General features: G+C 40.6%; 1 protein-coding gene and 2 non-coding genes across 3 annotated transcripts in view; all 3 read left to right on the top strand.

Moving 5' to 3' along the window:
* LOC126427954 (uncharacterized) overlaps nucleotides 1-13,506 on the top strand; it is a 62,166-nt gene that overhangs the window by 3,362 nt on the left and 45,298 nt on the right. The window contains exon 2 of the mRNA XM_050089843.1: nucleotides 5,357-5,423. Coding sequence (XP_049945800.1) covers nucleotides 5,357-5,423 — 67 coding nt within the window. The remainder of the gene's footprint in view (nucleotides 1-5,356; nucleotides 5,424-13,506) is intronic.
* On the top strand, nucleotides 3,633-3,707 carry Trnaw-cca (transfer RNA tryptophan (anticodon CCA)). Its single transcript has one exon. It is a non-coding gene; the product is annotated as a tRNA-Trp (tRNA).
* On the top strand, nucleotides 3,934-4,008 carry Trnaw-cca (transfer RNA tryptophan (anticodon CCA)). The gene has a single exon. It is a non-coding gene; the product is annotated as a tRNA-Trp (tRNA).

The raw sequence follows: 13,506 nt of genomic DNA, 5'->3' as shown, positions 1-13,506 counted from the left end.
AGTCCATATTTCCCTACTACTTTTCCTTCTTGTCCTTTGCTTCTATCAAATCCTAGTTCTCAGGGTGACAGAGCCCAACTGTGATGGTAACAGCTGGTTAGGCTATACAGGACGAACTTCTCAGTATAGAATGGGTGGCAGCCATCAGTAGCAGAGGTACTGTTGGTGGTTGGTAGGTTTGATGTGGATAAGAGGTATTATGTTGCCATCCTTGAGGTGCAGCGCTACATCGAGGAAGTTAGCTTGTTGGGTTGACGAGGTCCAGGTGATGTGAAAGGGGAATGTGAGTTTCTAGAGAAACGTGGAAAGGGTGCTCTCAGACCTCAGTAGAGGTCTTGAAGATGTCATCGAATCTGAACTAGGTGAGATATGTAGCATTCTGGGTGGTGAGGAAGAATTCCTGTAGATGACCCTTAAATGGGTCAGCATAGTACGGTGCACTGCAGGTGGCCACATACGATAAGTAATTGTGTGAGGGTGTAGTTGGTCATGGTCACCAGGAAGGATGTCACTTTGGAGTCAGTCAGATAGTGTTCAACCATGGTAAGCCTGTGGGCATTAACAGTTACAAGCAAAGTGCCAACTGGTAAAGGAACGGGAACTGTGGAGAGTGGATAGAAGGGATGGGTGATGTCTTTTACATAGGAGTTTAGGCTGCAGGTACTATGCTGAAGGTGTTGGGCCATAAGTGTGGAGGCTCTCTCTGTGGAGATGCAGTAACCAACTGCAATGGAGTGTCCCAGATTTTGGTACTTTAGGAAGCATGTACAAGGGAGGAGTGCAGGAAATGTGGGGATGAGGAGGGAGAGATTCTGGGATAGATGTAGGGTTTTGAGGAGAGACCAGAGATCATACAGGATTTCTGGAATGGGGCCACACTGGCATACCTTTAGGTAGACATCGCTGATAGATGGTGTATTTCCGACTTCAAACAATCAATATTAGATTGAATTTTAGCACTTCATCATTGTGTGGTTCTATTGAAACATTGCAATACATGCCTTTGTTTATATATTTCGTTAACACAGATAATACAGTTTAGAAATGAAATCATATAATGTAAATTCGACTCAATTATTATATGCAGCTCATAACCACAGTGGTGGAGTTTTTGTTAGCCAGTAGGTTATAAGGTCAGAATCATGTTTTAGGAGGTGGATTGCGGTTCTTTCTGTGGATGGGAGGTTGGTTTCCACGTTGAGGGATTTGGGGAATTATGGTGATGCGAGATTATATCTGGATTATAGTTTTGGTTTGCACAAGATAAGGCTTGCTCGTCCAGAAACTTTTTACAGACTTTATTTTCAAATTATCCAGAGTATGCATGACAGCATCATCTGAACAGTGTTGTATAAAATTGGGCAAGTGTTATATTAATTACCAAAAAAATTTTTTGGGAACAAATGTTCCCACATCTTGTATTTCCCATACTTTTGGTTCTACGTCAACCACATTACAACCCAAGACAGTTATATTATTTCACATACATTTATATTGGATACAAATTTTTTCTCTACATCATCCTTGTTTCTAAGTAAAGATTTAACTGCAGAATATATTTGTTTATTTTTCCTAGCCTCCTCTTTTAAATTCTTCTCTATGCCTGTGATTCTACCATCAAGGCCATCAGACCTTGAAATGAGATGCTTCGAATCTAATTCAAAGTTGTATATGACTTCCTCTTTCTGCTCACAGCTCATCTAAATTTTACGCTCAATTTTTAGAAGATTTATTGGTACTCCCTATTAATGTTTCCTTGTGTTTTTGACTTCAAACAGTGAATATTAGGTTTTTATTTTGAACATTTCAGGATAGTGTGATTCTTCCATTCCACTGCGATTTTACTTTTTAATATCTAGCTGTTTCTCATAAAATTGCTTATGAAATCTCACCACAACCTCCAGTGTTTGTTTCTTTCCCTGCACTGTTGACTGATTGATTCTGTGGTTGAAGCATTGAAATACATTTCTGTTGTGGTTGGCAGGAGAGCCAACAGCGTTTTACTAAAGGAGGCCGAAATGCACACGTTTTAGCTCACGCAGGCTGGTGTGAGGTCTGGAACATGCCAAGGAAATTAGAATTTAGAAAAACGGACGTAGCTGGTGGAATACTTAACTTTAATCCATTAATGATGAACGTCGCTCTTGACGGTACTTGATTCACAATATCAATAGTAACTGAATGTGGTGCCTTGCTAGGTCGTAGCAAATGTCATAGCTGAAGGCTATGCTAAACTATCATCTTGGCAAGCGAGAGCGTATTTTGTCAGTGAACCATCGCTAGCAAAGTCGGTTGTACAACTGGGCGAGTGCTAGGAAGTCTCTCTAGACCTGCCATGTGGCGGTGCTCGGTCTGCAATCACTGATAGTGGCGACACGCGGGTCCGACGTATACTACTGGACAGTGGCCGATTTAAAGGCTACCACCTAGCAAGTGTGGTGTCTGGCGGTGACACCACACTTTCTTTGTTTAGACATGCAGTTAACACAGATAATACAGTTTAGAACTGAAATCATATAACAACTACAGTATCATCTTTGCTTGTAAACCATGTTGCCATTGCTAAAAAAGTAATATGCTGACTAAAGTTATCACATAATTAGATAATTATTTGAATGTTTTCTGCAGATGTCTTTTGCATGTTTTAAGAAACTAGTTTCTAAGGCAAATTAAATTATATCAAAAAATATCAATCACATTAAGTAATAAGAAACTCTAAACAGTTGAGAGAAATTTATTTTGAAAGATATTTTGTTCTCTGTAATGCAGGCACTGCTGATGTTGGGCTCGTACGCTTAATACTAGTCTGACAATAAATCAGTAAATGTGAACTGTATTTGTTATTTCTACTTGAGAACTCCTCCATGCCACAGATGAATTAGTGAGTAGATACGGTGTGTGTGTGTGTGTGTGTGTGTGTGTGTGTGTGTGTGTGTGTGTGTGTGTGTGTGTGTGCACCAGCACGTGCGCCCGCACGTGTTTGTCTGTATGCTGTTGTAGACTTAAGTTTTTTAAAAAATCTATTTATACAAATAACCAGCATTTAGCCATGTTTTTATAGAGCAAGTGAACCTGCAGACATTTTCTACATCATGACGAATTGCTGCAAATACTATCCAACTCACAACTAAACTATCACCTTCCAACCTAGTCTAGGTCTTGGGATACACTACAGATCACTTTATCATCACAATCTCATAGAAAATTGTCATCACAATCTCATAGAAAATAAGTATATAGGTTGAGCATACAACACAATCATAATAGTGTTTCCTTCAGTTGTTCGCCATCTCCCCTAGACCTAGGTAAGCCTAGCATACAATACAATATAAGCCAACTCTCACAATAAATCAACTGTACTTTGTAAAGAAAACATACAACTAACATCTACAACTGAAACATAAAAACCATAACATCTCAGACACAATCCATGTAAACTATGACATCACATATCACAACTATACCGGTGTTCTGGAAACATCCCCCAGGCTGTGGCTAAGCCATGTCTCCACAATATCCTTTCTTTCAGGAGTGCTAGTTCTGCAAAGTTCGCAGGAGAGCTTCTGTAAAGTTTGGAAGGTAGGAGATGAGGTACTGGCAGAAGTAAAGCTGTGAGTACCAGACGTGAGTCGTGCTTCGGTAGCTCAGTTGGTAGAGCACTTGCCCGCCAAAGGCAAAGGTCCCGAGTTCGAGTCTCGGTCGGGCACACAATTTTAATCTGCCAGGAAGTTTCATATCAGCGCACACTCCGCTGCAGAGTGAAAATCTCATTCTGGAAACATCCCCCAGGCTGTGGCTAAGCCATGTCTCCGCAATATCCTTTCTTTCAGGAGTGCTAGTTCTGCAAAGTTCGCAGGAGAGCTTCTGTAAAGTTTGGAAGGTAGGAGACGAGGTACTGGCAGAAGTAAAGCTGTGAGTACCGGACGTGAGTCGTGCTTCGGTAGCTCAGTTGGTAGAGCACTTGCCCGCCAAAGGCAAAGGTCCCGAGTTCGAGTCTCGGTCGGGCACACAATTTTAATCTGCCAGGAAGTTTCATATCAGCGCACACTCCGCTGCAGAGTGAAAATCTCATTCTGGAAACATCCCCCAGGCTGAGTCGTGCTTCGGTAGCTCAGTTGGTAGAGCACTTGCCCGCCAAAGGCAAAGGTCCCGAGTTCGAGTCTTGGTCGGGCACACAGTTTTAATCTGCCAGGAAATTTCTTAATCTCTGACTTACTCCAAATTCACACATACTTCAGAAAATGATCAACTAATAAGTTTTCTATATTCTTACTTGTGAGAAATTTCACGATTTCTGCTTTGGGAACTGCTTTGTACAGATGTGTGCAATGTTAGTCTAAGAAGAAAATAATAATACAAGTTAATGACTTGATGTGACACTAATTATTGTACTAATTTAGTGAATTTAAATGCATTAATATCTTTGTTTTATGGAAACTAAATTTTAAATTAATTTTTGCTCCTTAATCTGTGTTTTTTATAAACTTGACGTGACTGACATTAGTATCATTTGTATTACAACAAGTGGATTTCAATATAAAATTACAACATTTAGGGCTTTATAATTTGCATAACAAAACAGATTGTAAAATTCCCTGCTGTTAATAAAAGGTAAAATTAACAACATTTCTGTCCAACATCATGATATAATGAGATATAAAGTGTGTAAGAAGTGTTAATTTACTTTGGACTATGAATGGCTTAATTACAATTGAACAGTGCCAAATTACAAAATAGTTTGTTATGAGTAGTTTGTTATGAGTACCTGTAACTTTGAAGGACAGTCGGAGGGTACGACATATGATAACAGACATCCATCGCAGAAGACTCTGTGGTTCTACTTATTATTGATGTTACTGTTGTTAATCTAAGGTAACAATATATTTTATACAGTCAAACATGTTTTGCATTGGAAAATGAAATATTTGTCTGAAAGTGTGCTTGATAAATAAGGGGTTGGAAGGAGACAGTTCTGTCACTAAGTTTAGCAAGGTTTAGCCTGATCACAATATTAGTTGTATTTTCAAGTGCACCACATGTTTGTACCAAGCAGTTCCATTTGTAATGCTATAAAAAAGTGTCTGCTGATAAATTGTTTGCTATTACTGCATTTATGTTCTTGTCTTTGAATATAACCAACACAGAACAAGCAATAACACAAAATTACACTTCTATATGTTAACACTGTCTTCCACTAACCTTTTCAATCCTTTTTTGTTTTCCTGTGTGAATTACATTTTTGGTGAATTGCATCACATAGAGCATAGAACATTTTTGTGATTTTCCTTTATTTATTAAAACTAATGTGTTTGTAAATATGCAGTTGAAACTATACATAACTTCTTTTTCTCAACAGGGGAACGAACCAACCTATGCTCAACGAGATCGTCCTACTTTGATATTTCCTCGCATCACTGGACTAGGTAATGTTGTTTTGGAACAACCAATGACTAATATTATACTAACAGGAAAAAAACAATTAGTCAAGTGCACTCTTATCCATAAAGTAAAGTGATATTTTACAACTATGAAACAATATGAGGGACTGTAACAATATGTCCTTTAGTACAATTCCTTGTGTTTGCTATCACATATGTACTGCAAAAGCGCCATAGTTACAAGAAGGTGGTTATGTTGGCTTATGATTAAAATAATTACTTATATGATGAAACACAATAGTCATCTAGGAGTTTTCTGTGAAATCCAAGGTTGTGTTTTCAGAACTACAGAAACTGAGCACTGACCCACAGCATTAGTTGTCTTTTATTTTCAATAATTTTCAGTGTCACGTACACATCAGGTAACACAATTTTACAGTTTCATCAGTAATTATCTGCGTATTTGCTGAACAATGTGATAAAAACTCATGTCAACACTGACTTATTAGTTGACCACAATATTGTTGCATCTGGGTGTGAGAGCACTTCAGTTGGCTTATCATCAATTTTTATGTCGTGATATTTCGTGAGGACACACTGAACCATTGATGGTAACAACACCAGAGAAGGAAAGTTGCTACTCACCATATAGTGGAGATGTTGAGCCGTGATAGGCACAACAAAAAGATTCACACAATTATAGCTTTTGGCCATTAAAGCCTTTGTCAGCAGTAGACACACTTACACATACGCACATGCACACTCATGCAAACACAACTTGCACACACGTCTGCAGTCTCAGAGAACTGAAACCGCACTGCGAGCAGCAGCAGCAGTGCATGATGGGAGTGGCGATTGGGTGGGGGTAGGGAGGAGGCTTGGGTGGGGAGGGGAGGGATAGTACGGTGGGAGTGGTGGACAGTGAAGTGTTGCAGTTTAGACGGAGGGCAGGAGAGAAGGTGTGGAGGAGGGAAGGGGTAAACAGCAGAAAGGAGAGAAATAAAAAGAAATTAAAAGACTGGGTGTGGCGGTGAAATGACAGCTGTGTAGTGCTGAATGGGAACACAGAGGAGGCTGGATGTGTGAGGACAGTGACTAACGAACGTTGAGGCCAGAAGGGTTACAGGACTGTAGGATGTATTGCAGGGAAAGTTCCCACCCAAGCAATTCAGAAAAGCTGGTGTTGGAGGGAAGGATCCATATGGCACAGGCTGTGAAGCAGTCATTAAGATGAGGGATATCACATTTGGCAGTGTGTTCAGCAACAGGGTGGCCCACTTGTTTCTCAGCCACAGTTTGTCGGTGGCCGTTCATGCGGACAGACAGCTTGTCGGTTGTCATGCCTACACAGAATGCAGCACAGTGGTTGCAGCTTAGCTTGTAAATCACATGACTGGTTTCACATGAAGCCCTGTCTTTGATGGGATAGGTGATGTTAGTGACCAGACTGAAGTAGGTGACGGTAGGAGGATGTATGGGACAGGTCTTGCATCTAGGTCTAGTACAGGTGTATGAGCCATGAGGTAAGGGATTGGGAGCAGGGGTTGTCTAAGGATGGATGAGTATATTGTGTAGGTTCTGTGGATGGTGGAATACCACGGTAGGAGGGGTGGGAATCTGCAGTACGGCTATGACCACCCGCATGGCACCATCCTATGCTAACTGATTCATGGGCCATCAGGAGGAATCCTTCCTAAAAACCCAGAATCCTAATCCCCTCACCTGTTTCAGATTCATTGATGACATCTTTGCTATCTGGATTGAAGTTGAGGACACCTTATTCACATTCCTCCAGAACCTCAACAACTTCTCCTCCATTTGCTTCACCTTGTCCTACTCAACCCAACAAGCCACCTTCCTAGATGTTGACCTCCACCCCAGAGGTGGCTACATCAGTACCTCTGTCCATATCAAACCTACTAACCACCAGCAATACCTCCACTTCGAGAGCTGCCACTCATTCCATACCAAGTAGTCCCGTCCGTACACCCTAGCCACCCGTGGTTGTCGCATCTGCAGTGATGAGCAGTCCCTCTCAATATACACTGTGGGGTCTCACTGAAGCCTCCACTGACTGTAATTGTCCTCCCATCCTTGTACAAAAGCAAATCTCCTGTGCCTTATCTTTCCAGTCTGCCACCACCTCCCAAAGTCCTACAGTCTGGCCACAGAGGAGCATTCCCCTTGCAGCTGAGTACCATCTGGGACTGGAGCAACTTAATGACATTCTCTGCCAGGGCTTTGATTACCTCTCATCGTGTCCTGAAATGAGAAATGTCCTGCCCACTATCCTTCCCACCCCTCCTACCGTGTTATTCCACTGTCCACAGAACCTACACAATATACTGGTCCATCCTTAGACAACCCCTGCTCCCAATCCCTTACCTCATGGCTCATACACTTGTACTAGACCTAGATGCAAGACCTGTCCCATACAGCCTCCTACCACCACCTACTCCAGTGCGGTCTCTAACATCACCTATCCCATCAAAGACAGGGCTACATGTGAAACCAGTCATGTGATTTACAAGCTAAGGTGCAAACACTGTGCTGCATTCTATGTAGGCATGACAACGAACAAGCTATCTGTCTGCATGAATGGCCACCAACAAACTGTTGCCAAAAAACAAGTGGACCACCCTGTTGCTGAACATGCTGCCAAATATGACATCCTTCATTTCAATGACTGCTTCACAGCTTGTGCCATATGGATCCTTCACACCAACACCAGCTTTTCCGAATTGCTCAGGTGGAAACTTTCCCTGCAATACATCCTACGTTCCCGTAACCCTCCTGGCCTCAACCTTCATTAGTCACTGTCCTCACCCATCCAGCTCCCTCCCTGTTCCCATTCCAGCACTACACAGTCGTCATTTTGCTGCCACACCCAGACTTTTAATTTATTTTTATTTTTCTCCTTTCCACTACTTACTTCCTCCCCCCTCCACTCCTTGTCTCCTGCCCTCCGTCTAATCTGTAACACTTTACTGTCTGCCACTCCCACCATACTATCCCTCCCCCTCCCCACTCCAGCCTCCTCCTTACCCCTACCCAGTCGCCACTCCCATCATGCACTGGTGCTGCTGCTCGCAGTGTGGTTTCAGTTCTCTGAGACTGCGGACGTGTGTGCAAGTTGTGTTTGCATGAGTGTGCATGTGCGTATGTGTAAGTGTGTCTACTGTGGACAAAGGCCTTAAGGGCCAAAAGCTTTAATTGTGTGAATCTTTTTGTTGTGCCTATCACGATTCAGCATCTCCACTATATGGTGAGTAGAAAATTTCTTTCTCTGGTATTGTTACATTACATCCTGGATTTTCCATTGTTTAAACCATTGGCAGTATACACACAGCTGTCTTGAAATCATTCACAATGCAATGTGTTTTCCTTACAAGGGAACCTCCCCATCGCACCCCCCTCAGATTTAGTTATAAGTTGGCACAGTGGATAGGCCTTGAAAAACTGAACACAGATCAATTGAGAAAAGAGGAAGAAGTTGTGTAGAACTGTGAAAAAATAAGCAAAATATACAAAGTGAGTAGTTCAAGGGAAGATAAGCAACAATAAGGACAATAGGAACACAGGAGCGCCGTGGTAACGTGAGCAGCTGCGGAACGAAAGGTCCTAGATTCAAATCTTCCATCGGGTGTAAATTTTAATTTTTTATTTTCTGTTGATGTGACAAACTCTTATGTTTTCATCACTTTTTTGGGAGTGATTATCACATCCACAAGAAAACCTAAATCGGGCAAGGTAGAAGAATCTTTTTACCCATTCGCCAAGTGTACAAGTTAGGTGGGTCGACAACATATTCCTGTCATGTGGCGCACATGCCGTCACCAGTGTCGTATAGAATATATCAGATGTGTTTTCCTGTGGAGGAATCGGTTGACCTATGACCTTACGATCAAATGTTTTCTGTTCCCATTGGAGAGGCATGTCCTTTCGTCTACTAATCGCACGGTTTTGCAGTGCGGTCGCAAAACACAGACACTAAACATATTACAGTGAACAGAGATGTCAATGAACGAACGGACAGATAATAACTATGCAAAAATAAAGAAAGTAAAATTTTCAGTCGAGGGAAGACTTGAACCAAGGATCTCTCGTGCAGCAGCTGCTCACGCTACCACAGGACCACGGCGCTTCTAAGCACACTTCTTCCATGATGTTGCATATCTTGCACATGGACTACTCAGTTTCTATATTTTGCTTATTTTTTCACAGTTCCACACAACTTCTTCCTGTTTTCTCAATTGATCTGTGTTCAGTTTATCAAGGCCTATCCACTGTGCCAACTTATAACTAAATCTGAGGGGGGTGCGATGGGGAGGTTCCCTTGTTAGTAACCACTGTACTTCTTTACTTTAATGCCACTGTGTGTTTCCAGCAACTTCAGGCCAATTACAGTAATATCTATATGTGGTGTCTGTTGTTTTGGACATGTCCAAAAGAACAGACACCTCTTGATCCTGTAGCCACTATGTATTAAACCCAAAGTAATTACAGACATTGGCTGCAACTGGGCATTCGTATGGGAATTTACAAACTGCAACAAGTAATAATGATAATGGGCAAGGGGCACTACATTTGTTGTATGTGAATGAGTTGTGAATTTAGGTTTGACAGGAGGTGTGCTTGGGTAGTCGATGCAGTTGTGATGACCACTGTGGCCGGGTGCCTTAGTAGGCAAGTCAGAGCATCTGCCTAGTAAGCAGGAGCTGTGGTTTTGACTCATGGTCAACTTTCCCCATTGATTTATGTCAATGCCCACTTGCAGCCAATTTGTGCTATTCCTTTGTGTAAAATAACATCGTGGATGGGTAACGCACTGACCAACTCAAACAACAACATGACAAAAGCTAAATTGCTCTTGCATTGGTCCTTATATAAAAACAAAATGATACACTACATTAGAAAATGTATTAATAGAATTCATACTTTGACAAATAGTGTTTTGCAAATTCTTGACAGTGTCAGCAAGTTTTGCAATAAACAGGGAAATATTTGACAATACTTTTACCTTAAATAATTTGTTTTTTATACAAACTTTTTGTGAAATATTGTCAATATTTAATTACTTCTGCAGTATGCACACTTAAATTAAATTTAAAAACAAAGAAGATGTAACTTACCAAACGAAAGCGTTGGTATGTTGGTATGTCTGCTTGTGTCTGTATATGTGCGGATGGATATGTGTGTGTGTGCGAGTGTATACCTGTCCTTTTTCCCCCTACGGTAAGTCTTTCCGCTCCCGGGATTGGAATGACTCCTTATCCTCTCCCTTAAAACCCACATCCTTTCGTCTTTCCCCCTCCTTCCCTCTTTCCTGATGAAGCAACCATGGGTTGCGAAAGCTTGAATTTTGTGTGTGTGTTTGTGTTTGTTAGTATCTCTATCGACATACCAATGCTTTCGTTTGGTAAGTTACATCGTCTTTGTTTTTAGATATATTTTTCCCACATGGAATGTTTCCCTCTATTATATTCATATCTTAAATTAAATTTATGTTATATGATTCTTAACAGTCTCAATTTTGTCTACTGTTATTTAGAATACATGATTTCATACAAAATGTGTTTCACATAACAAAATTACTATTCTTGTGACTTTGGCAGTTTTGTCACAACTGAATGGACATGTGTAAATACCCCACTACAATTTTATCCACATTCATAATTCTGTTGATGAAATGATGTGTTTATCTTTCATGTCCCCACAACATATAAGTATTCCAAACAATATTAAATAATGAGAAATGTGAAATGAGTAAATGCAGTTGCAGTTACACAATGGCATACTTGTTAATACAACAAATTTAGTAGTAACTGCGTATTGCATCCTACAGCAAATACAGTCGCACCGACAACTGGTGTGGCTCATAAGCAGGAGCCAGTAAATAGAACTGAATGCTCCAAATTTTTGAGTCTGTATAATGATGACAACTTGAACTGGAAAAAACCTATTACTAAGCATCAGCTGCTTTTGCTCTTCAGATAAATGATAATTTTGGAAACAAACAAATTAACTTCCTAACATGTTTTGCATATTTCCACTCGATAATGTCTTATGGAATTATCTTCTGGTCTGATTCACCTCTTGTAAAGAAAAGATGGAAAATCGATCCTAAGCAAAGAAGGGAAAGCAGAACAGTGGAAGGAGTATATAGGGCGATGTACTTGAGGAGAATATTATGGAAATTGAAGAGGTTGTAGATACAGATGAAATGGGAGATATGATACTGCATGATGAATTTGACAGAGCACTGGAAGACCTAAGTCAATTAAAGGCCCCGGGAGTATACAACATTCCGTCAGAACTACTGATAACCTTGGGAAAGCCAGCCATTACAAAATTCTACCATCTGGTGAGCAAGATGTATGACACAGGTGAAATATCCTCAAACTTCAAGAAGAATATAATAATTCCAATCCCAAAGAAAGCAGGTGTCAACAGGTGTGAAAAATATTGAACTATCAGTTTAATTAATCATGGCCGCGAAATACTGACACAAATTCTGTACAGACAAATGGAAAAACTGGTAGATGCTGAAATAGATTCCATAGAAATGCTGGAACTCGCGAGGCAATACTGACCCTACGACTTATCTTAGAAGATAGATTAAGGAAAGGCAAACCTACATTTCTAGCATTTTTAGACATAGAGAAAGTTTTTGACAATGTTGACTGGAATTCTCTCTTTCAAGTTCTGTAGGTGGTGGGGGTAAAATACAGGGAGCGAAAGGCTATTTACAATTTGTGCGGAAACCAGATCTCAGTTATCAGAGTCAAGGGGCACGAAAGGGAAGCAGTGATAGAAAAGGGAATGAGACATGCTTGTAGCCTATCCCTGATCTTATTCAATCTGTATACTGAGCGATCAGTAAAGGAAACAAAAGAAAAATTTGGAGTAGGAATTAAAATCCATGGGGAAGAAATAAAAACTTTGAGGTTTGTCCGTGAAATTGTAATTCTGTCAGAGACATCAAAGGACCTGGAAGAGCAGTTGAATGGAATGGACAATGTCTTCAAGGGATGATATAAGTTGAACACCAACAAAAACAAAATGAGGATAATGGAATGTAGCCGTATTAAATCAGGTGATGCTGAGGGAATTGAATTAGGAAATGAGACACTTAAAATAGTAGATGAGTTTTGTTATCTGGGGAGCAAAATAACCAATGATGGTCAAAGTAGAGAGGATATAAAATGTAGACTGGCAATGGCAAGGAAAGCGTTTCCGAAGAAGAGAAATTTGTTAACATCAAATATAGATTTAAGTGTCAGAAGTCATTTCTGAAAGTATTTGTATGGAGTGTAGCCATGTATGGAAGTGAAAAATAGACAATAAATGGTTTAGACAAGAACAGAATAGAAGCTTTTGAAATGTGGTGCTACAGAAGAATGCTGAAGATTAGATGGGTAGATCACATAACTAATGAAGAGCTACTGAATAGAATTGGGGAGAAAAGGAATTCGTTGCACAACCTGACTAAAAGAAGGGATCAGTCTGTAGGACACATTCTGAGGCATCAAAGGATCACCAATTTAGTATTGGAGGGAAGCGTGGAGGGTAAAAATCGTAAAGGGAGACCAAAAGATGAATGCAGAAAGTAGATTCAGAAGTATATAGGTTGCAGTAGTTACTTGGAAATGAAGAAGCTTGCACAGGATAGAGTAGTATTGAGAGCTGCATCAAACCAATCTCTGGACTGAAAACCACAACAACAACACCACATCTAAGTGCAATAGAGCCATGTTAAGTGATAAATTGTGTCCCAGGCATGTCACAGGATGAAGGGGTGGGGGTAGGAGGGCGAAGGAAGGTAAGTCGCTGGATTGTGTTCATGCACTTCCCAGCTTCATATGCCTGTAAACAGAACTCAAGCAGGTGATTCGCCACTCTATCTACACACTGCATCACAAGAAGCAACTATGGGGTGTCTCACAAAGTTATTCCAGCCCTCCACAGTGCACCTTGCGATACATTGCGCAGATATGTCCATGGGATTTTTATTTTCCATAAAATGCATTAACATTACATGAAAAGCATGTATAAGTTACTAATAATGCTAACACAAGGAATCCATATGGACAAAATCTACGAATATCTCTGCACACTGTTCAACACT

Source organism: Schistocerca serialis, chromosome 12 (genome assembly GCF_023864345.2).
Source record: "Schistocerca serialis cubense isolate TAMUIC-IGC-003099 chromosome 12, iqSchSeri2.2, whole genome shotgun sequence".
Classification (NCBI taxonomy): domain Eukaryota; kingdom Metazoa; phylum Arthropoda; class Insecta; order Orthoptera; family Acrididae; genus Schistocerca; species Schistocerca serialis.
Note: the sequence above shows the minus strand (reverse complement) of the source record. Positions and strands in the feature narration are given on the sequence as shown.